Source organism: Panthera uncia, chromosome D1 (genome assembly GCF_023721935.1).
Source record: "Panthera uncia isolate 11264 chromosome D1, Puncia_PCG_1.0, whole genome shotgun sequence".
NCBI classification, from domain to species: Eukaryota; Metazoa; Chordata; class Mammalia; order Carnivora; family Felidae; genus Panthera; species Panthera uncia.
Window position 1 is genome coordinate 58,942,526 of NC_064808.1, and position 22,954 is coordinate 58,965,479.

Below are 22,954 nucleotides of genomic sequence, written 5' to 3' on the forward strand. Positions count from 1 at the left end.
ATCTTCTTTATCCATTCATCCATCGATGGACATTTGGGCTCTTTCCATACTTTGGCTATTGTTGATAGTGCTGCTATAAACATGGGGGTGCATATGTCCCTTCGAAACAGAACACCTGTACCCCCTGGATAAATGCCTAGTAGTGCAATTGCTGGGTCATAGGGTAGTTCTATTTTTAGTTTTTTGAGGAACCTCCATACTGTTTTCCAGAGTGGCTGCACCAGCTTGCATTCCCATGGGGTACAATTTTCTACCTTCACTGATAGTAAACCAAATTGACCATCATGTTCCCAAGCTCTCATCAAGTTCATATTACCAGGGTATTTCCCACTGGGTCAGAATTCAGTCCATAATAACAGTGGTCTCTCAGTGGGGTGAAAAAGCAAAGGTGTCAACGTAGCCAGAAAAGGACGTGTTGAACGGCTTACTTGTCACACAACCAAACTCCAAACATGTCCGTTGAAATCTGCCATCCTGTCACTGTCAGGTTGGGTAACGTTAGCAAAGACATGCCACAAAGTGGCAGAAGGAATTAAAATGGAATGAGGAACTTGACTCACAGCTCATCGAGGACCCCATGGGGAAAGGAGGTGGGGAGATACCAGATCATTTGTCTGAGGTTGTCGTCTTACTCAACAGTAGAGCTCAGATTCAGACTCAGATCTACCCGATCAAGAACATGCACTTATTCAGCACAGAGAGACCATCCAGGCACTGGGGGCAGACAGCTTGAGATCAAAATCTGACTTCTTTCTTTTCTAACGGAGAAATCTTACTAAATTGCCTCAATTCCCTGCTCTTCAGTTCCTCATCCATGAAACAGAAAAAACAAAAGTGCCCACCTCTTAGAGCTGCTGTGGAGGTTAAATGCGATAATGCAGAGTTTGTGTACATCTGTGTGCTGTGTGCATGAACATGCAAATCTGTACATGAGTAAGCAAGTCCACATGCTCGAACTATATATATTTTTTCAACGTTTATGTATTTATTGGGGGGGTGGGTGGGTAAAGAGAGGGTAAGGGAGAATTCCAAGCAGGCTCCATGCTGACAGCACCAAGTCCGATGATGTGGGGCTCCTTCTCATGAACCATGAGATCATGACCTGAGCCGAAATCAAGAACTGGATGCTCAGCCGACTGAGCCGCCCAGCAGCCCTGGCTCACAGTATAGTCTTAAGGAGTAATTTCTCTTCTCTTCATCCAAGTGCTCTTTACCAACCTTTTGCCCTCAGAGCTATGGATATCTTTAGAAAGTGTAGCTTTACAGTAAGCAATGTAACCATCTTACACCTACCACAAGTCTTGCCTACATTTGTTTTCTTAAAAAAAAAAAAAAAAAGAAAAGAAAAAATAGTTAACTGTGTCTTAAAACCACAGCTCTTTGGGTGGAAAGAGAGGAATGAGAAATTCCACTTAACAGAGAAGTGAACGATGGATATCTTCATCAGAAAAGAATTTTCCTTTTAATATCACCTTGAAAAGCCTAAGGATATTAATATAGTTCCGATTAATTTTAATGGGTACATATGAAGCACATGCTTTATACAGGCACCACAAATATGAGCACATGGCTCAGTCTCTGCTCTCAGCGTTCTCAGAATCTAGCAGGATTAGAGCTCCTAGCTCCTGGGCAGAATGTGCAACGTGCCAGAACAGAGTATCAATCAACATGCTCTGAAATCAGAAGAGGGAAGATTAACATTTTACTGTGGGGGAAACATCTGAGACTGACATCAAGAACGAGCCCATGTTCTTCTCCATCTTTTCTTTCAGAGACTTTAAAAGAAGGAAGTTGCTCTTTTGCTGTTTTGATTCTTGGACTTTAATTTTTTATAAAGGCAGCAGAACTTGGCAAGTTCCAGAGAACACAATCAGGACTGGGCATATACTCTTAGCATCCCCTGTCATACTTACTGTTCTATTTTTAAAGTAATTTAAAATTGATTTGTAAGTACAAAAATAGCATGCGAATATATTCTTATTATTAAAAAAAAAAAAAAAAACTGAGACAAGTAGCTTGGCAGCTCCTTGGAAAGTTAAACACAGACTTACCACATGACCTAGCAATTCCACTGGGTCCTTTAGGAAGAATGGGATGGGAAACTGGTTTCCATGCAAATCATCCAAGCATTCATTTAACAATCATATTAAACTTGTTAAATAAAATGTGATACATTCACACAATGGAATATCATTCGGACGTAAAAAGGAATGACGTATATAAACACTACATCATGGATGAACCTGGAAACCATTATGCTAAGTAAAAAAAAAAAAAAAAAGTCACAAAAGACCACATATTATATGATTCCACTTGCATGACACATTCAGAGTAGGCAAATCTGTAGAGACTGAAAATAGAAGAGTGGTCGCCATGGGATTTGGGAGGGAAGGTATGGAGAGTGACTGCTTATTAGGTATGAAGTTTTCTTTGGGGATAAGAATGTTCTGGAGTTAAACAGTGGTGATGGTCTTACAACTTTTCGGATATACTGAAAACACTGAATTATACACTTTAAAATGGTGAATTTTAGAGTATCTGAATTATATCTCAACAAAGCTGTTATTGAAGAAAAAAGCTGAAACTCTCTAAAGTTGCAGCCCCTCTGATTATCCCTCCTACCAAAATCCCCCCACAGGTCACGGACTATCAGCTTAGTAGGACTCCTTGTTGGAACACTCTAGTTCCTCACAATGCCTGGCAGAAGCATTTCAGGCATTTGTTACACAATAACTTTGTACAAGGACAAGATAATACTGTTTAGTTCTCTTCAGGATAATATAGATCCTTTTGTATCCACCACCACACGAATGCATTAGTTCAGGATCAGGCAACTTTAGTGGCTGGTTTATACTAACACCACATACACCAAGCTCAGTAACGAAAAGAGCACAACACTTATGGGCTAAGAGCTTAGCAATCATAAATCCAGTTAACGGAAAACTCTGCTGCGAATGCCCATGTAAATAAGGAGGCACTTTGTACCTGCCCTCTCAGTTTACAAAGGGTTTAGAATCTATGAAACCAGGCTTCGCAAGGCTATTACTACTTTGGGGGCCACAAGAGCAAGCTATAAATAAATGATATCTAACTTGGTCAAACCCAACTTCAACAGAAGACTCAGACAATCTCATAAAAAGACTCTCAGATTGAAACCCATGGGGGAGGGGAAGGAAAAAAAAAAAGAGGTTAGAGTGGGAGAGAGCCAAAGCATAAGAGACTCTTACAAACTGAGAACAAACTGAGGGTTGATGGGGGGTGGGAGGGAGGGGAGGGTGGGTGATGGGTATTGAGGAGGGCACGTTTTGGGATGAGCACTGGGTGTTGTATGGGAACCAATCTGACAATAAATTTCATATATTAAAAAAAATAAAACAAATGTGAGATTAAAAAAAAAGACTCTCAGATTATTACAGTATTGTATTTCTAGTCTTTTTTTTTTTTTTTTTTTGCAGAGGTTTTTCATTGTGGGCACACAAAGTCACACGAATTAACTTTTTAACACACATCCATGGACCCCATCCCTCAGAGGTTCTGATTTACTTAGGCCACAGAAGGCTGGCATTTGAATTCACATCATTTGGAAACACTCAGTGTTAGGAACTTTTAGGCACACGAGGATGGGAAACTGGTTTCCATGCAAATCATCCAAATATTCATTTAACAGTCATGTTAAACTTGTCAGAGGACTGGCAGCATACGCCAATTTTGCTGAAGAGAAAACCGAGGTTCAAGAATTCACTCCTTGAAGTCGGCAACAAGGACTGGGCAGCACTCTTTCAGAGTCCTGAGGGTGCCCCACAACATCTTCCTGATACAAAGTGTCCAAACCCTTATGGTACTGGCGTTGTGAAAATGTGGTTTGGGGGAAGGAAGCAAGTCTGTCACTAGTTTTTAGGTAATTGTACTTGGGCTTCAAAAGAATATAATTTTACCTGAGCTTCAGTATTTTTGAAATGTTTCCTAATTTGTATCCTGCTGTTGGCGGAGCAGTTTCTCTTCATGTACTCCTTCCATCAAGTGCCTCCTGGTTATTACCAGCCCAGCTGGAGCTGGAAAGGGGGATGTGACAGGGGAGAAGCCCTAGCCTAGGAAGGGGAAGCAGCAGAGAAGCCTGCCCCTCTGGCCCCATGGGGAAGGAAAGGGGCACAAGAGGTAAACAAAGGCACGATTCTCATTCACATACCCTCTCCCCGCATACACGCTCCTCCTTCCCATCAAAGCAGGTTCAACTCAGGGAGCAGTGGAGCTTCAGAAATTTTCAAGACTCATTATCCCAGACATAACATGGAGTGGGTTTCAGGCTACTAAAGTTCACTGTGCAGCCCTGTGCTGTTATAAGGCTTGGAGGCAGCAGCAGGAAGAGGCCAAAAGATGGGCATGGGGCAGCACTGTTCACCCCCGAAAGCTCGAGTTTGGCAGGCAGGGCATTCAGAAGTTATTATGAGATGGCCAGACCAGCAGAGGTGTGCTGTGAAAGCAGAGTTCTCAGTGGACAGGAACTCTGTGCTAACACATCACAACCTCCATAGGGGGTTTGTGCACATCATGCCCAAATATCAAACAGAATTAGTTTCAACTCAACAAACAACTCTGGGATACATCCCAAACTGGACAATGAAGCAGAGGACACCACGTAGATACTCACACAAAGACATGGGAGGCATTCTTATTAAGCAGTCACTAATAGGTATTCCGCATCAACTGTTTCTCAGACTCTGTTCCAGGCTGAGAAGGTTTTGGAGATAAATGATGCAGACAAAGCCCCTGCCCTGACCAAACAAGATTTTAGGGTGGCGAAAGGGAAGTGGGCAAAACTCTGAAAGATGAGGGATTTACTCAAAGAGCTCTTCTTAGGAAGTTGAATTTTGGAAAGATTCACGGGAGACTGTTTATCGTGAAAAATTAAGATATTATTATGACAGATTTAAAAATGGCCACAAATTCTTTTTTTAAAAATTTGTTTAATGTTGGGGTGCCTGGGTGGCTCACTCGGTTGAGCGTCCAACTTTGGCTCAGGTCATGATCTCACCGTCCGTGAGTTCAAGCCCCGCATCGGGCTCTGTACTGACAGCTCAGAGCCTGGAGCCTGCTTTACATTCTGTGTCTTCCTCTCTCTCTCTGCCCCTCACCCACTCATGCTCTGTCTCTCTCTCTCTCTCTTTGTCTCTCAAAAATAAATAAGCATTAAACAAATTTTTATTAAAAATTTTTATTAAAAAATTTAAAAATTAAAAAAATAAAAATTTTTAATAAAAATTTGTTTAATGTTTATTTATTTTTGAGAGACACAAAGACAGACAGCAAGTAAGGGAGGGGCAGAGAGAGAGAGGGAGACACAGAATCTGAAGCAGGCTCTAGGTTGTGAGCTGCCAGCACAGAGCCCAACTCAGGGCTTGAACTCATAAATTGCAAGATCATGACCTGAGTCCAAGTCAGATGCTCAACCAACTGAGCCACCCAGGCGTCCGGACACAAATTCTTTGATGTTCTATCTACCAAGAGGCTGTGAGTCTATGTTATTACCTCTCTGTGAATCTGAGTGGGCTTGTGACTCCTTCAATCACTGGAGTATGACAAAAGTAACACTGTGTAACTTCTAAGCCTGGGCCATTAAAAGAGGCCATGAAGGGGGTGCCTGGGTGTCTCAGTCAGCTAAGCGTCCGACTTCGGCTCAGGTCATGATCTCATGGTTTGTGAGTTCGAGCCCTGCGTGGGGCTCTGTGCCGATAGCTTGGAGCCTAGAGCCTGCTTCAGATTCTATGTCTCCCTCTCTCTCTGCCCCTCTCCTCCTCGGACTCTGTCTCTCAAAAATAAATAAACATTAAAAAAAAAAAAAAAAGCTATAATCTCGGTTGTCCAAAAAGAATTTGGTAAGACATCATTCTCTTGTCTATATTCTCAGTACGGGGCTGACATTCCCATGATGCCATTTAGAGCTGTCCATGAAATCAATTTTGCCTCTTTCCCTTGGCATATGGTAAACAAGAGGTACTCAGTAGCTTTGCAGAATGATTGATAGGGTCCAAGGATTCAGGGGAGAGAGAAGAAATTCCAGGCAAAGCAAAGAGATCGTGGTGAGTAAAGGTAACACTGGGGTCCCTAGGGAGAACAGAGTGGGCCACTTGGACCTCATTCTTAATCCTTTCCCCATCCAAACACTTTCCCTCAACATTCACGTGCTTGCATCCTTAGTTAGGTTGTTCTCATTACTTGAAAGGTTCTTTGCCCATCTGTTTGATGAACTCCTACTTGTTCTTCAAAGCCTTCCTCAACTGTCACATTCCCTGAGCCCTCCCTCATACTGCTCCACTCCAAGTGGAATCAATCGTCGTACCTCCCCTTTCACTGCAACACGCTGCTCAACTTCTAGTGTAGCAGAATATTCTCCATGATATTTAGTAAGTTCAGATGTCTATTTTCCTTGATAAACTGTGAGTTACCAGAGAGCAAGGAAGATTCCTATTCATCGCCTTATCTCCTGCTTGAGTGCCTATGTGCCAAACTCTAGGTTAAAAAAGAAAAATGACTGCCTTTGAGAAGCGCACATAATTAAGGGGAGAGATCTAAAAACACAGTCACATAGCAATGTCACAAGAGCTGTAAGGAGGCATAATGAGATGATGTGGGAAGACAATATCAGAAGTAAATCAGGAAGTGGCACGAGGTAGGTGACATCTTAGGTAGGCCTTTCCAAATTAAGATCAGAAGGCTGCCTGGGGGCGGAATCTATGGAATCAGAGCTAAACAGGTCTAGGAAGGGAATGGCTAAGTAAGAGAAGTCTGGTCAGGTCTGGTCAATCTTTTCCCTCCCTACTGTGGGAAATTCCCTGTTCGGGTCATTCCAAGTTCCCTTTTTACCACACCCAAAGCCACTCACAGTCGTCCTTCCCAATTATAGCAACCATTTATGTCAGAAGGTACCTATCATTTGAAGATGCAACTCTTTATAAAATATGAGTCCATAATATGTGAAAATGCATTCAAATTGGTAGCAAAGAAATCAAAGTTAGAAGAAGGAACTACTTTTTTACCTGTCAAATTGTGAAGTATTTTCAAAAATTTACCATGTGTATCAGAGGAGAATCAGGGAAACTAAAACTTTCTCCTTTCTAAGAGGCAGTCTGATTCAATGTATCAAAAACTTGTAAATAAATGCACTCTTTGAATTAGAAATTCCATTTATAGGAATTATCTTAAGAATACAAGTCTTTGCTACAAAGATCATCACAGCATTATTTAGAATAGCAAAAAATAATAAACTACCTAAATGCCAAACGTTAGCGTCAAATAAATTTGGTGCTGCATTAAGTGTAACAGTTACCATTTACAGAGTGCTCACCATGTGCCTGGCATTATCATATTTAATACCACAGCAATCTATAAGGCAGTCATATAAGTGAATGTTGACTGAGGCTTTTCCCACTGCTCCCAAAAGTAGCAAAGAGAATGCACAGCTAAGATTAGAGAGGAGGTAAATTTCCCACAAGGTAAAGACAGCAGTCTATAACTGGGGCTGGACTATTTCAAGAACTTGGTAAGAAGCTATAGTATGACACCTGCTAATAAAACCATCACCTGTGCCTCTGCACTGCCCTCTCTCCCCTCCACAGTACACAAAGGAAGAGTAGAGAGGAGGAGGGGAAACCATGCCCTAGCAGGTAGTGTTGTGTTTTGGGGTGGTACTCTCTCTATGGAGGGTTCTTCTAAGAGAATCCATTACACAGATTAGAGGTGCCGAAAAAAAAAAGGCTTGGGGCAAGAATTTTTAAAAATTGTAATGCCTAGTGATTATCTGCTCAGGCAGTTAACTTACAGATCTGCCCTGTGCCATTCTGGACAGGGAAAGAGGAAATGGAGTGAGAAGGGGCACCAATGCTATTCCCCCACTGTTTGGCATGGATGTGAGTCCCCTGGGTCAAGCAGTCCCATGGAGATTGTTGGCCTTGAGTTCTCTTATCAAATCCCCACCCAAGAGGTCTGTCAAATGAGCAAGTGGGGCCCAGCTGTGGGGTACAATAAAGGGAGGGACTGGCCTGACAGAGGCTGAAAGAACTTAACACCAGTTTCTTCTCCAGGTCTAGAGAACCTACCCTCTCAAGAACTCATAAGTGTAGAGAGCACACACACAGGCAGTGCTGGTCAGGTAACAGTAAATGCCATCAAGGAGGACCCAACAACTGCCATTTAAGGGGTGCCTGGGTGGCTGAGGTGGTTAAGCACCCAACTCCTGATTTTGGCTCAGGTCATGATCTCATGGTACATGGGTTTGAGCCCTGAGTTGGGGCTGACACACATAACCTGCTTGGGATTCTGTCTCTGCCCCTCCCCTGCTCACTCTCTCTCTCTCTAAATAAACTTAAAAAAGAGAGAGAGAGACACTTACCCCTGTCCCTTTCCCTCTTGCCCATCCCTACACACCAGAACTGGAGCCTAGAAGAGGCAGAGCCCAGAACAGGCAGAGCAGAAGTATCCCAGACCATCCCTCCCCCATCCCTATACTCTCCAAAGGGAGGAACGGAGAAGAGGAGTATAAAAATAAACAGTATCTACCTTCTTCCACTTCATATCTTCAGAACCACAAGTCTGGGCAGTAATAGGAGTAGGAAAAGCTTTTGATTGGCTATACTGAAATTTTAAAATGGTAGACTTTCAATAACCCAGAGTGACCAGAAGGCTGTGGCCTCTGCCAAAGGTATCAAGTGATCCGTCCCGTAGAGAAGATCTTGATAAAGCACGATTGGGAGTTCTGACTGGACAAAGATAAGCATTCATGTTTACACCCCTCTGAGTTAAAATTATTCAATTAACTGGTTAAAGTTACCATTATCTCCACTTCACAAATTAGGGAATCAGAGCTCCGAAACAAAGAAATTTGCTCAAGACTGCAAAGCATGTGGGAGGCTCAATTTGGCTTCTAACCCAGGACTAATCCCAGAGGACACGCCTTTTACAGCACACCAGGATTTTTCAATATAGGGCCCAGCGGCATATTACCAGGGATGTGCAAATCCATTTCAAACAGTTTTCAAGATTTCACCTTAAGGGTGATCTTAAAATATATAAACATAATCTAGATCATTTGAATGATCATCTTACCAGAGAATGCTGCTATTTGATTAGCAGCATTTGCATTCATAATCCTATTAATATCAAGTATTATGCTTTTTAATTTTCATACACTAATGACTAATGAGAAAAGACAGAGGTGATGGTATATAAATGTGGTCATACCAATTAAAAGCCAAACGGTTTCCTAAACAGACCAAAGTTTCACTGTAGTTCAAACACAGAAATGAGATGAGAGAGAAGAATGGGGCACAGAACAGACAGGCTCCAGAGGAGGAAGGGCCATATTCACATCTCAAGGAGCAATTTAATTTCAGCAAAATACCCACTATTGTTAATGTGAAGCATATTGGTTCTGAAGCTTTGTTAATCTACTTTGGTTTTGTAATTGTAGAAGAGCTAGTAAGTGTACATTCGTATCTCAGTTTTTGTTTATAGACACTTTCGTGACATAATAATAAAGATCATTTAATTCAACACCAAAAATCTGTAAAGATGTTTAAAGTGTCTTTATACGCCACACACTTGAGAAGTGTTGGGTTATGTTACTTTGCTGAAGCAGCCATTAAAAGCCATGCCTTAGAAGACTATTTTGTAACACAGGGAAATATTTTCAGTGTATTAACTTGCAGCACACAAGAGGTGATACGGTCTTACTCTTTGTAAATGTACAAAGCACATACAAATATAGAAAAAAACAGACTGGGAAACACTAAAAAAAATGTTTACACCATCGTAGGGGTATTACAGGTGCTCCTTATTCATATTGCTATTTGTTTTTTGTAATCCTGTGTTTGCAGTAAGTTGACTATGAGTGAAATTTAAGTATTACAAAAAAATAAATTTTTAATAGCCTATCCTATGAAAGTTCCCAAAACTTGTTGCTAAAAAAATTGCACCTTCAATCCACTTCAGCTCAAGCTCTTTTGTCTCCAAAGAAACATAACCAATCCTAAAGTAATATTTATTCAAAACCTAAAAGCACAGAAAGTACTAGTCAACCAGTAACTCATTATTTTTTTAAGTAGGCTCCACACCCAACATGGGGCTTGAACTCACAACCCTAAGATCAGGGGTCGCATGCTCTATCTACCACAACCAGTAACTTATTGTGCTTTAGGTACCAGGGCTACAAGGGTGAACTAAGAATGGGGTGCTCTCCAGAAGCTAAACCTACAGTCACTGGTACTAGGGCATAAATAACAACACAAGAGCCAGGAAGAGGCTGGCTTCTGATGGGGAGGGCAGGATCAAAGGCGGCCACAAGGTGACACGTGAAATGAGTCCTAAGAATGTATCAGGAAATAAGCATAGAAATGTGAAATGGCAGATTACCCAGCAAGTAAAATACAAACATAGGTCCTGTGAAACTGAACTCACTGACCACATGAGAGCCATCTCTCCTCGGCTCCTGCAGCACTTGTCTTTGCCATTTGTACTGCCTGACATACTAATTCAGGCATGTTCCCCAGCAAGATTATAAACAAGGAGGAGAATACTATGTACTTTGTACACTCTTACCATGTTATTGACAGTAATTTCTGCAAGACTTAAAAAAAATTTTTTTAATGTTTATTCATTTTTTGAGAGAGACAGAGAGAGAGAGAGAGAGAGAGAGAGAGCGAGCGAGCATGAGCATGAGCAGAGGAGGGTCAGAGAGGAAGACACAGAATCTGAAGCAGGCTCCAGGCTCTGAGCTGTCAGCAAGCACAGAGCACGACACAGGGCTCAAACTCACAAAGTGCAAGATCATTACCTGAGCCCAAGTCAGATGCTTAACTGACTGAGCCAGCCAGGCATCCCTGCAAGATTTCTAAAGGGCATTAAACTCAACACATTGTAGCCTCTGCTGGTATCCAAAGTATACAGTATACACACCTATCCATTTTTTTTTCCTCTAGAAAACTGTATCAAAAGATCAAAGCAACAGACTCATTCCTATAATCCTCCCAAGGATATCAGCCTGTCTACTATATATAAAACTTAACACTTTTCCTTGCTTTTGCAAGCCAGCAGAGCTCCAACCAGAACATTCTTCCAAAGCAGGCTAAGGAAAGACACACTGATAGCCAGTCCAAGAAAATCTTCCAAGTGAGTTGCAGTGATAGTGTATGATACCCAAATGCGGTGGCTCATCAGCTGCGATGAAATTCTCAGAAATTCCACCTCTATAACAGGTCTGTACAGCATATAACAGTGAATTAACTGGAAGTAACACAGATGTATAACCAGAGGACATGTGTATATAAGATATGGTACATTCACTTGCATATTTTTTTAAGACTTATTATGTACGTGCCCAGGATTTGCTTTAAAATATTCCAGTAAAGAAAGAGTAAAAGGGATAGATAAAACAAATATGATAAAATCTTGATAGTATTTCAAACTATGAATTGGTGGTCATGAGACCATTTTCTTTATTTTTGTGTACGACTGAAATTTTTCATGACTAAAAATGGGAAAAATACTATGTAGAAGTGAAAATATTCACAGTGGTAGCTTGTGGGGGCAGGGGAAGCAGAATACAAGTGACACTTCATGTTGCTTACAACCATGTAAAATTATATGTATGACCAACCCAGCAAGCAGTAAGAGCCCCTTAATGCCCGTGTGAGTTTCTGGATAACATTTTTACTGAAAGAAAAGGATTCTTTGAGGAACTGGCTAATCTCAGGTCTGGATCAGGCAATGTACAAAACAAACCTGAAACATCTTGTCACACCAGATAACAAACCATCGAATACTAGTAAGATCATGTCAAAGGGACTGAGAAGCCAACCTAAATATCTTCAGTCACTGGCTAAAGATTGTACAACATGCACATCAATAAGAATAACCAAGAGGGGTGCCTGGCTCAGTTGGTGGAGTACAAAACTCTTGATTCAGGGTTGTGAGTTCCAGCCCCAAGTTGGGTACAAACGTTACTTAAAAGTAAAATCTTTTAAAATGTAAAACAACTAGAAAAGATTCAAACACATCAAATGAATCTAAATACGTGAGCTCATAATGATACTAAAAATACCCTAATTAACTGCTTTGAAGGGTACTATGGAACTCGCTCTCTTATTTTTCACAACTGGCCAATGAACAAAAAGAAACAAGTTTAAAGCTGAGGGGCAGGGGAGGTAGCTGTTAAGAATAAATGACGGCAACTTTGCTTTCCTTGTAGCTAGTACTGGACAAGGCTTCATCTAGCTCTAAGTGGGAAGCTTATATCATCAGGTAGTGTGCTCGTAATCTAGCAAAAGGAGACTGATACAAGCCTGATGCGAGAATGCGGGGTTATGAAACAACACCATAAAAACAAGCCAAGAAGAGGGCTCACTTCAGGGGTTCCTGGAGGGTAAGGAGACACCTGAGCTTAAAGGGTTTACCACTTACTGGGAAGTTTTTCCAACATTTTTGAAGTCGGGCTCCAGAATCTCACACATTGATCTTACATCCCCTAGCACACACTCGTTCCCCGGGGACTGGTCCAAGTGACAGCTTCAGGCAAATAAAATAACCGTGTGGTTCTTCTGCTTCCCTTCTCTGAGATCAGGAGAGCCGTGAGATGTTCCTTTCAGGAAAGGATTAACTCCCTAGAGTTGACAGAATATCTAGCTTGGGGGTTCCACTTACATTCTGATATTATATAAAATTCAGGTCTGGCCCAAATTTGAAAAGGACGTGAAGACCCTCATGTTCACGTTCGGAGTTCCTATGAGAGGGTTAACAATTGCAAATCGACACCAGCCCCTCCTGCCACATCCTCCATTATTCAATACCTACTCTGGGCTAGACACTGTACTAAGATTGTTTTCACTTGTTATCCTAATAAATTCTCAGACCCTGTGAAGAAACAGTACACCAGATTCATAGACAAGGATATAGGCTCAGAGAATCAAGTCATTTGCTTAGGGACCCAAAGGCCCTTGAAATACAAAGAGATCTTCTGAATACAAACAATGTCAACACACGACTGACATTTCCCATTGAAGGAGTGGCTATCTGAGAGGCAGAGACTCACTGAGTTAGAGTGATGTGCTTTATTAATAAATGTCATTTTTTCACCCAAGGTCTTTCACGGACTATCCCCACAGCTATTTACTATTCAAACCACTGATTTCCACTAAAGACTCCACTGTGGATGGAATTTCACTGCCTCCCCCCCACCCCATGTGCACTGCCCCTTTCCCATTTTAACCGCTATGTTCCTTCTTAGGCCCCGATGTTTCTTTTTCTTTCTTTCTTTTTTTTTTTTTTTTTCCAATATATGAAGTTTATTGTCAAATTGGTTTCCATACAACACCCAGTGCTCATCCCTAGGCCCCGATGTTTCGAGTCTGACTCACATCCACAACTCCTACTCCAGGAAGCCCTGCCATCTTTTTCCATGCCCAGAGCTCTTGCCTTCATGAACATCCTTGCTACCTGGACCATATATCTCTATACAAGGGCATTGCTCTGTTTCACATGTACACTTCTGGTCTCTCTAGACTGCTGGTTCCTTGAAGCCAGTGTCGAGAATTGATTTATTCCTTTGGGAAGACAGAGGACACAAAACATACTCTATAAATGCTTGTCAACATTAACTGGATGAAGGCAATAGCCTGCTCGGGAACCTTTATTTCTCAGCATTTCCTATAAGCTTGAGGTTACCATATTCCATTATTCCCTTCCTGCTTGAGAAAGGCCAATGAGCAATAGAAAGCAACACAAAGTTGTTTCATTAAGCAAAGCAGCAGGCATGCATTCGTGCATTCCTGCTTTGTACAATTTTACTGCCTCTGGTCCTCAGATATCCCTGAAAGGACATTCCATACGCATTCAGGGCTATAGGGATTCTATCCTGTCTTTTCCCTGGGATGAGAAGTATTAGCTGGGCCACGTACTAACCCTTCACTAATGAGTTGTGTTCTTTTGAAATTGTGCTAAAATGCACGTATCATAACATTTATCTTAACTATTTTTAAGTGTACACGGTTCACTGGCATGAAGTAGTCACACTGTTGTGCTATCATCATCAGCACACATCCCCCAGAACTGCTTTCATCTTACAAAACTGAAACTCTGTGCTCATCAAACAATAGCTCCCCATTCTCCTCTCCCTGAAACCACCATTCTACCTTCCCTGTCTATGAATCTGACTCCTTGGTGCTTCATATAAGCGGAATCATATAGCTTGTGTCCTTTCAAGATTGGTTTATTTTACTTAACATAACGTCACTAAGATTTATCCATGTTGTAGAATGTTCATGTGTCAGAACTTCCTTCCTTTTGAGCTGAATCATATTCCATGGTATATATTTATATAAAATACATTTTATTTATTCCTTCATCTGTTGATAGGCATGTGGCTGATTCCAAATGAGGAACTGTGATCCAATGCTAGTAACAAGAAGCTCAGAGACTGGCCTGGGTTAGAGCAGTCTCTTTGATGTTAAACACTATCACAGAATCAATCCAGTGATTAGGACCACAGAACAGAAAGCCGCTAAAGGAATGTCCACCTGGTTATCTGTCCCAGGAATGCGGACCAGACAGAAATTTTATTTAAACACTCAAAGAGTCTGTTGTAATAAAGCTCTGGCTTCTTAGGATAGACAAATCTTAGATTTGCTTATTTCTGAAGACCTCCTGTTCCCTTGTTGTTGTTGTTCTCCTTCTCCTTCTTCTTTTTATCTTTGCTTGACTGAGGCCTAATTGACATGTGTAAGTTTAAGGGGTATAACATTGGCTCGACACACTTGTATATCGCACTAGGACATACCACCACAGCATGAGCGAACACCTCTATCACATCACACAATTACCATTTCTTTTTTCTGATGGGAACATTTAACATCCACTCTCTTAGCAACTTTTGAGTATACGGCATGGTATTTTAAGTACAATCACAAGGCTGTGCATTACATCTTCAGAACTTAATTTTTTTTTAATTTTTTTTTATGTTTATCTATTTTTGAGAGAGAGAGACAGAGACAGAGTGTGAGCAGGGGAGGGGCGGAGAGAGAGGGAGACACAGAATCGGAAGCAGGCTCCAGGCTCCGAGCTGTCAGTGCGAAGCCTGACGCAGGGCTCCAGCTCACAGACTGTGAGGTCATGACCTGAGCTGAAGTCGGACGCTTAACCGACTGAGCCACCCAGGCGCCCCATAACTTAATTCACTTTTAATTGGAAGTTTGTACCCTTTGACTAATATCTCTTCACTTCCCCCATGCTCTTAATCTCCAGTAACCACCATTCTACTATTTCTATGAGCTCAGCTGTTTTAGATTCCACATATAAGTGAAATCATACAGTATTTCTCTGACTTATTTCACTTAGCATAATGCCCTCAAGGTCCATCCATGTTGTTGCAAATGGCAGGATTTCCTTCCTTCTCATGGATGCATAATATTCTTGTGTGTGTGTACATACACGCACACACGACACACACATCTTCTTTATCTATTTATCCACTGAAGGATGCTTAGGTTGTTTCCATATCTTTGCTATTGTGAATAATGCTATAATGAACATGGAGTGCAGATGTCTCTTTAACATCCTGTTTTCATTTCCTTTGGATATATACCCAGAAATGGCATTGTTGGATCATACGATACTTCTATTTTTAATTTTTTGAGGAGGTTCCATACTGTTTTCTTTTTAATTATAGTCATTCTGACAGGTGTGAGGTGATATCTCATTGTGGTTTTCATTTGCATTTCCCCGATGATTAACAATGCTGAGCACCTTTTCATGTACCAGTTGGTTATTTATACCTCTCCCTTGTTCTCCAACCCACAGGTTCTTTCTTGTCTACCTCTTCAGCCTCATAGGCCACTATCTGCATCACCCTGTAGATGGTCCAGCAACACCAAACTCTCTTTAGTGTCCCTGCACACACTCTGCAGTTCTTTGCCACTGGCCGCCACTGTCTGTGGTCTCAGTGTCTGGAAGACTTTCTTCTTTTGGCTTACTTCTAGTCATGGCCACCTCTCCAGGAAGCCTTTTCTTCTTATTCTGCATAGTCCCAGAACTTGAATGCTTGGCATATAATTGCTGCTTGATAAATTATTAAACTAATATATTTGTCACACTCACATTCCGTGTTGAAAAGACAAATTTAAAGAAAATTTTAAGACTAATGGGATTACAGGTAATTTTTATTTGTATTTTAGTATTATTCAAATTTTCTTTTTTTTTTTTTTAATTTTTTTTTCAACGTTTTTTATTTATTTTTGGGACAGAGAGAGACAGAGCATGAATGGGGGAGGGGCAGAGAGAGAGGGAGACACACAGAATTGGAAACAGGCTCCAGGCTCCGAGCCATCAGGCCAGAGCCCGACGCGGGGCTCGAACTCACAGACCGCGAGATCGTGACCTGGCTGAAGTCGGACGCTCAACCGACTGCGCCACCCAGGCGCCCCTCAAATTTTCTAATGATAGGCTGACTTTTCAAATTTACCTTAAAAAAAAAAATTAAGATTAACCTGATCAGGAATAAATGGAGAAATCAGTCTACCAGATTTTAAGACTTCTCATATAGCTATAGTTATCAAGACTATGTGGTATTGGCAGTAGAACTATGGAGCAGAATAGAAAATAGACCCACACAAATATGCCCAAGTGATTTACGACCAAGATGCAAAAGCAACTCAATAAAGGAAGCATGACCTTGTCAACAAAAGGTGCAGGGGCAACTGAGCGTCCATTGCCAAAAACACACAACAACACCAAAAAAATCTCAAAGTTTCAAATCTCATACAAAACTAACTAAAAAACAGATCATGGACTTAAAACTAAAAAATGTTTAGGGAAAAGAAAAGCTCTGCAGCTTTAGCTCAGCAAAGAGTTCTTAGACTTGACCAAAAAAAAAGTACAACTCATAGAAGGAAAAATTGATAAACTGGATCTCATCCAAACTAAAAACTTTAGCTCTCCTAAAGCCCGGTGAAGTGGGTGAAAAGACGAGTTATAGACTGGGAGGAAATATTTGCAAGCCACGTTATTTGACAAGGACTAGTATCTTGAGCATATAAAGTACTCTCAAAACTCAACCATAAGAAAAATAACACTCCAGGGGCACCTGGCTGGTTCAATCGGAGGAGCATGCAACTCTTGACCTCCAGGTCCTGAGTTCAAGCCCCACATGGGGAATAGAGATTACTTAAATAAAAACTTAAAAAAGCAAACAAACAAAAAACGAAAAACCAAACAATTCTTACAGAAAACGGACAAAAGACTTAAAGGAAGACATTTGACCAAAGAGGACATACAGATGATAAATAATCATCTGAAAAGATGTTCAATATCATCTACCATAAGAAAGTGTAAATTAAAACCAGTAAGTGAACAGTTTGAGAAAAGAATTATGGTACATGTATACCATGGAATACTATCGGGCGTTAAAAAGAATGAACTAGTGATACATACAGCCACTTGGATGAATCTCCAGAGAATTATGCTGAGTGAAAAAAGCCAATCCCTCAAAGTTACAAACTTACAAATTCATTTATATAAGACTCTTGAAATAATAAAATATAAAAATGGAGAACAGATTAGTGGTTGTCACAGGCTAAGGATGTGGTGGGAATGCCTTGGTAGTGGATGGGACTATAAAAGGGCAACATGAGGGATCACGTGGTGACGGAAATGTCCTGTATCTTGAGTCTATCATTATCAATATCCTGATGGTGATACTGCACTATAGTTTTGCTAAATGTTACCATTAGGAGAAAGTGAGTAAAGAGTACACATATCTCTTTTTACTATCTTTACAAATAGATGTGTACCTATGATTACCTCAGAGTAAAAGTTTAATTAACAACAACAACAACAACAAAAGCTTAGGCTTTGGGACAAAGCCAGGTGATGTTGGACAAGTCACATTCCTTCCTCATAGGGCTAAAATGATTAAATTAAAAGATCAATGGTCTAAGCACAGTGCTTGCCACAAAGTAAGCCATCAACAGACAGCTATTAAAATGACAATATTAAGAGTCATGGCAGTGGGGAGGGAGAAGTGTAGAGAAAACTATATTAAGATGATAGCACTAGTGGATTTGGTGAACGATTAGATGTGGAATAGTGGGTGACAGGGAGTCAAGGCTGATTCCGGTTTCACATTTGAGCAAGTGGGTGGTCAGTGGCACCATTTATTGAGCAGATATGGGATGAAGAATGAGAGTGTAGTTTTGGGTGTGGTGAGTTTGTGATGACTGGGAGACATTCGAGTAGAGATGTCCAGTTAACAACCGTATATGCAGGTCTGGAGTTGAGAACACAACTCTGGGATGGAAATTTAACTTGATAACAACCAGCATGCAATGATAACTGAAGCCAGGAGGATGGACAAGATATCTGAGAAGGAGAAAAGAACCTAGACCATAGCCACTGTGACCATAAATGAGCTTCAAACTTTAAGGATTGGGTAACAAGGGTCAATTTAGCAAAAGAGACATATAGTAGCCAAAAAAACAAAACAAAACAAAACAAAAAAACACACACAAGGAAGAAAAGTCAGGCATTTATCATATCACTTAAGAATAAGGTGCTTCAAGAAAGAGTGAGTGGTCTACTGTGACTAAGCAGTGAAGAAATTAAAATGAGAAGTGAAAAAACAGACCTCTGAATTCTGTGACCTGGGTATCACTGGCACCTTTCAGAGAACAGCTTTTGTGAAATGACAAAGTAGGTTTCAGACTGGAACCAACCGACAAGAAGGGAGGAGAAATGGAAACAGTATAAACAACCATGAAGAAGCTTAGCTCTAAAGAAAAGCAGAAAGCACAGTGAGAAGGAAAGGATGTGATACTGAGGGAGGATTTTGTTAAAAGGAAGTGTGTTTACATGTTAATGGAAAGAAATAGGTAGAGAGGGGAAGACACAGAATATCCATAACAGAAAGGGTAATAACGACTTGAACAGATAGGATGGGATATGATCCAAAGCACAGGTAGCAGGATTGCTCAGTTAGAAGGGGCACCTCATCTACTCTAAGAAGTAGGGAAAAGGAAAGGAATCATGCAGATGCAGGTAAATTTGGAAATCTGGTTGCAGTATGTGCAGACAGCTACCCTCTGATAGCTTCAATGTTCTTGGTGGAGAAGGCAAGGTCATCTGCTAAGACTGACAGGATGGCTTAATTTTTATTCCGAGCATCAAATCCAGAGATACAGATATTTAATAAGCAAGTTGACTTAATAAAATAATTAGTTTCCTCAAAGCAGTTGTTCATTAGAATCACTACACAATTTTCTCCAAATTAGCCACTAGAGGGCAGTGCGGCTGTCCATAGTTTCTCTCTTTTACCCCAGTGAAATCAATAGAAAATTACAGAGCAGTGTAGGTCATAAAATGTTTTTCCTCAAGAAAATCTGGCTTCCACCTTATATATGTGTGTGCATGTATATGCACACACACTCATACACATGCACACTACAGCATGATGGGAGGGCTGTTCCTCCCTCTAGCTTCCCACTGCAACCATATGATGATGGTCCAGAGGCAATACTCACCATTTTCCAGAGGTCACTTTTTGTAATTCCCCCAAAGTGCACAGAAATACTGAATAGATCTTTACATCTTCTTATGATTAATAAATTAGAAAAGGCTGACAAAAACATCCCTAAACCTAATCTCTGCTAACATTTGCTATAGCTTCAAGTTGTTTTTTCCTCCCTCAACCTACCACCTCTTCAAATTAGAGAGAGGTTTTTTAAAATTCATTGTAAATAGTTGCAATCTATTTCATGAACTTCTTTTCCCTTGATCTCAGATATGTGATATATTCTTAAAATGGAGACTTAACAATCCATGATACCACATGGCTATTGTATATACCAGAATAAGCAGCTATTTTAGGGTGTGTGTTTAGTAATGAGGCTGGGAAATAACTTGTTTCCTAGTTTGATTCTAATGAATTTGGGTCTCTAGTGAACACAGGGAACTGGCAAAGTTTTAACTTGAAGCAAGGTGCAGAAATTCTCAACGCCCAAAAAGAAAAGATGTAAAGGCAGACTCTAACCCCAAGAGCTTGGGGTTAGACAACTCAGCCCAGTTTCAGCTAAGAGAACTGAGCTCGCACTCAGTTCCAGTCATATCAGTGGAACACATTACACCCAAGCCCAAGAGAAGTTGTTAGTAGTTTGATCAGATGTCCATGGGCTGGAGCTGCAAGGAAGTGGGAAAGCGGGTGAGGTCATCATAGGACTGTAGGATGTCAAGTACTTCAAATGGGTGAAAAAGTTGCTTGACCCCAAAGCCTCCAAACTTGTTTTTGAACTAAAGTTGCTTGGGAACAAAAATACCAAAGAAATGGGTCGTAAAGAGAGTCTGGGTGATAGAGTTGAAGTAGTCATCAAATAGAGATATGGTATCAAACTGTTTGCAAACTGTATCAAAAGCAAAGTTTCAAGGATCTTTAGGGTAGTGCTCTAATTTCGAAAATTAAGAGTCACATTTGTCACTGGATACTCTATTCCGCTAGCTGGTATGTTATTACACTTCGACCGATACCTTTCTTGAGCTCTTTGGGGCCAAAAACTTTTTGTTTTGTTTTTTATAATTATAAAAACATCCATAGCAAATTACTCATCCTTAACCTAATATAAAAATTCACCTTTCCTAATGAGCTGATACAACTCTGAAAAGGGGGAACGTTTCTTTCTTAGCAGTGATAATGCTTTGGCTCCTTGGACATCCCTGAAAAACGAACGTTAAGAACGGAAATGAACCCTCCATTGCCTCATCTTTACTGTATTTTAAATCTAGGTCCACTTTGAAAAGTCACTGTTAGAGTCTTCCCAGCAAGTGATTTAAATAAGAGCCTGCTTTCATTTACATACACACACACTTGCACTCCCCAACAACATTTCCTTTGAAAAACAGAATGTCACTTCCTCAATCCAGAGGCCAGAAGTCCCTCAGCTCTGATCTGGGGAGCCAAGACAGGAAACTCTGCTAAGCTTCTGCCTCTCCCCCCATGGACAGCCACTGGTGCAGCTGACAGAGGGCAGGGTCTGTTCGGAGTTCCCTTGATGCACTGCAGCTGGAAGGCAACAGCTCACTTTCATGCTGTGGGAATGATCCCAGAGAGGCCAGCACCAGGAGTCAGTTTAACAAGGGCATTTCAAAGGAAGTGAAAACGGAACAGAAGAGAGACCTTGACACCTTATACCGACCTTACTTCCATTTCCAAACGCCTGCAAACGGCCCAGAGTTGATTGTAATTACTACCATCGTGTACTTTGACCCCACCAGGCAAGGCACTGGAATGGGGGGGCGGGGGGGGACGAGAGGGGCGGTTAGCCAGACCTCTTCACCAGTCGGCACCAGACTGTATCCCACCTTCCCCTCGCTCGATGTTGCCAGTTTCTCACTTGGAAGGGAGAAGCTGTCCCAGCGATTTCGGTAAACACCGTCGGTCAGCACCACCTGGCAACTGAGAACCTTGATTTCTCCCGACCCCAGACACCAAGGACGACACAAAATCCCGGCCAGTTATACCAGACCAAACTGCAATGTCACCATCGTGGGGTGGGGTGGGGGGATGTCTGTGAGAGACATACGGAATGAAGGGGGACAAACAAATGAGTCACTTAATACAAGAGCTGCACATGCCGCTGACGCTGCCCGTGATGCAGAGGCTGTGGACTGGAAGGAAGCAGGCGGTCACCGGGAGGGGCGGGCAGAGAAAGGGAAGGGGGAAAGGGTGTGAGGAGCCTCGCCCTTTGTGGGGGCCGGACCCAGCCGCCCCGCAGCCTGCGCCCCCCTTTCCCGCCCACTCCCACAGCCCTGCAGGCTGAAGCCGCTCGGGGTTACTATGGTCCCCCAGCCCCGGCAATCAACTCTCTCGGTCTCCAAAACAATCAATACAAACTTCGATACCGTATTTAGTTTACAGGGAAGCTGGCTGGGGAGGCGCTGCCGCCGCGCCCGCCCGGAGAAGAAGGAGCCGCAGCCTCAACCTGCCCGCCCGCCCGCTCCGCCCCTCGGCCGCGCACCTGTGACAGGTGTGCAGGTGCCCCACACAGCCCCGAGTCGCGGGGCGCGCGGGCCGCTCCTCGCCCCCCGGGGCCCCCAGGGCCCGCCCTCTCCGTCGGCGACGCCCCTCCCGGAGCCCCCAGCCCCTGGGCAGGCCGCGGGGCGCCCTCCACCCGCGCCCTCGGCGGCCGCACCCGCTCGTCGCCCGCACTCACATAGCGCCTCAACTTCTTCTCGGGAGGCGATTTCCTCAGCCAGCCGGTGCACACCACGTCGCCGCCGCCGCTCATGCTGCCGGCCGCCTGGAGCCCGCCGCGGGGTCGGGCTGACAAGGGCGCGGACGCGGGCCGCTGGGTCAGCCGGCCGGCGGTGCGCAGCTCACGGGGGAGGGGAGGGGCCGGGGCGGCCAGCGGCCGCGGGGCGAGGACGAGGCGGCGCGGCGCGGGCCCGGCTGCCTCGCGCGCTCCCGCTCTCCCCGCGCGCGCCCGCGCGCACTCCCAGCCGGGCCGCGGTGGGGGCGCCACAGCAGGAAAAAGGGCGGCGCGCGCTCGCCACGCCCACAGCCCGCCGCGCCCCCCGGCGGGCCGCCTTCAAAGACGCAAACACCGCCTTGCCTCTAGGGACCCGGGAAGCCCGAGGTTTGAGCAGACGCCGAGGCCGGCGGCCGGCCGCCAGCCGCGCCCCCGGGTCTTGCTTTCCGCCCTCAAGCTTCAACAGCAATCCGGGGATGCGGCCGCGCCCCTGGTGGGAACGGGGGTGGGTGAAGGGAAGGGTCTGCGCGCCCTCGATCGAGAATCGATTTTTCACAGAGGGTCGTCAGGAAGGGACCCGAGGGCTGCTCGCGTTTCCTATGCACTCTGAGTTTCAGGTTTCAGTGGGTCAGGTTCTGGCTGAAATAAGTGATCCGCTTCCCAGCAAGAGTTTCATTAACTCT

General features: G+C 43.0%; 1 protein-coding gene across 1 annotated transcript in view; it reads right to left on the reverse strand.

Annotated features, from left to right (window-relative positions):
• GAB2 (GRB2 associated binding protein 2) overlaps positions 1 to 22,547 on the reverse strand; it is a 186,953-nt gene extending 164,406 nt beyond the window's left edge. The window contains exon 1 of the mRNA XM_049619769.1: positions 22,236 to 22,547. Coding sequence (XP_049475726.1) covers positions 22,236 to 22,310 — 75 coding nt within the window. The 5' untranslated portion in view covers positions 22,311 to 22,547. The remainder of the gene's footprint in view (positions 1 to 22,235) is intronic.
• Between the last annotated feature and the right edge of the window lie 407 nt (positions 22,548 to 22,954).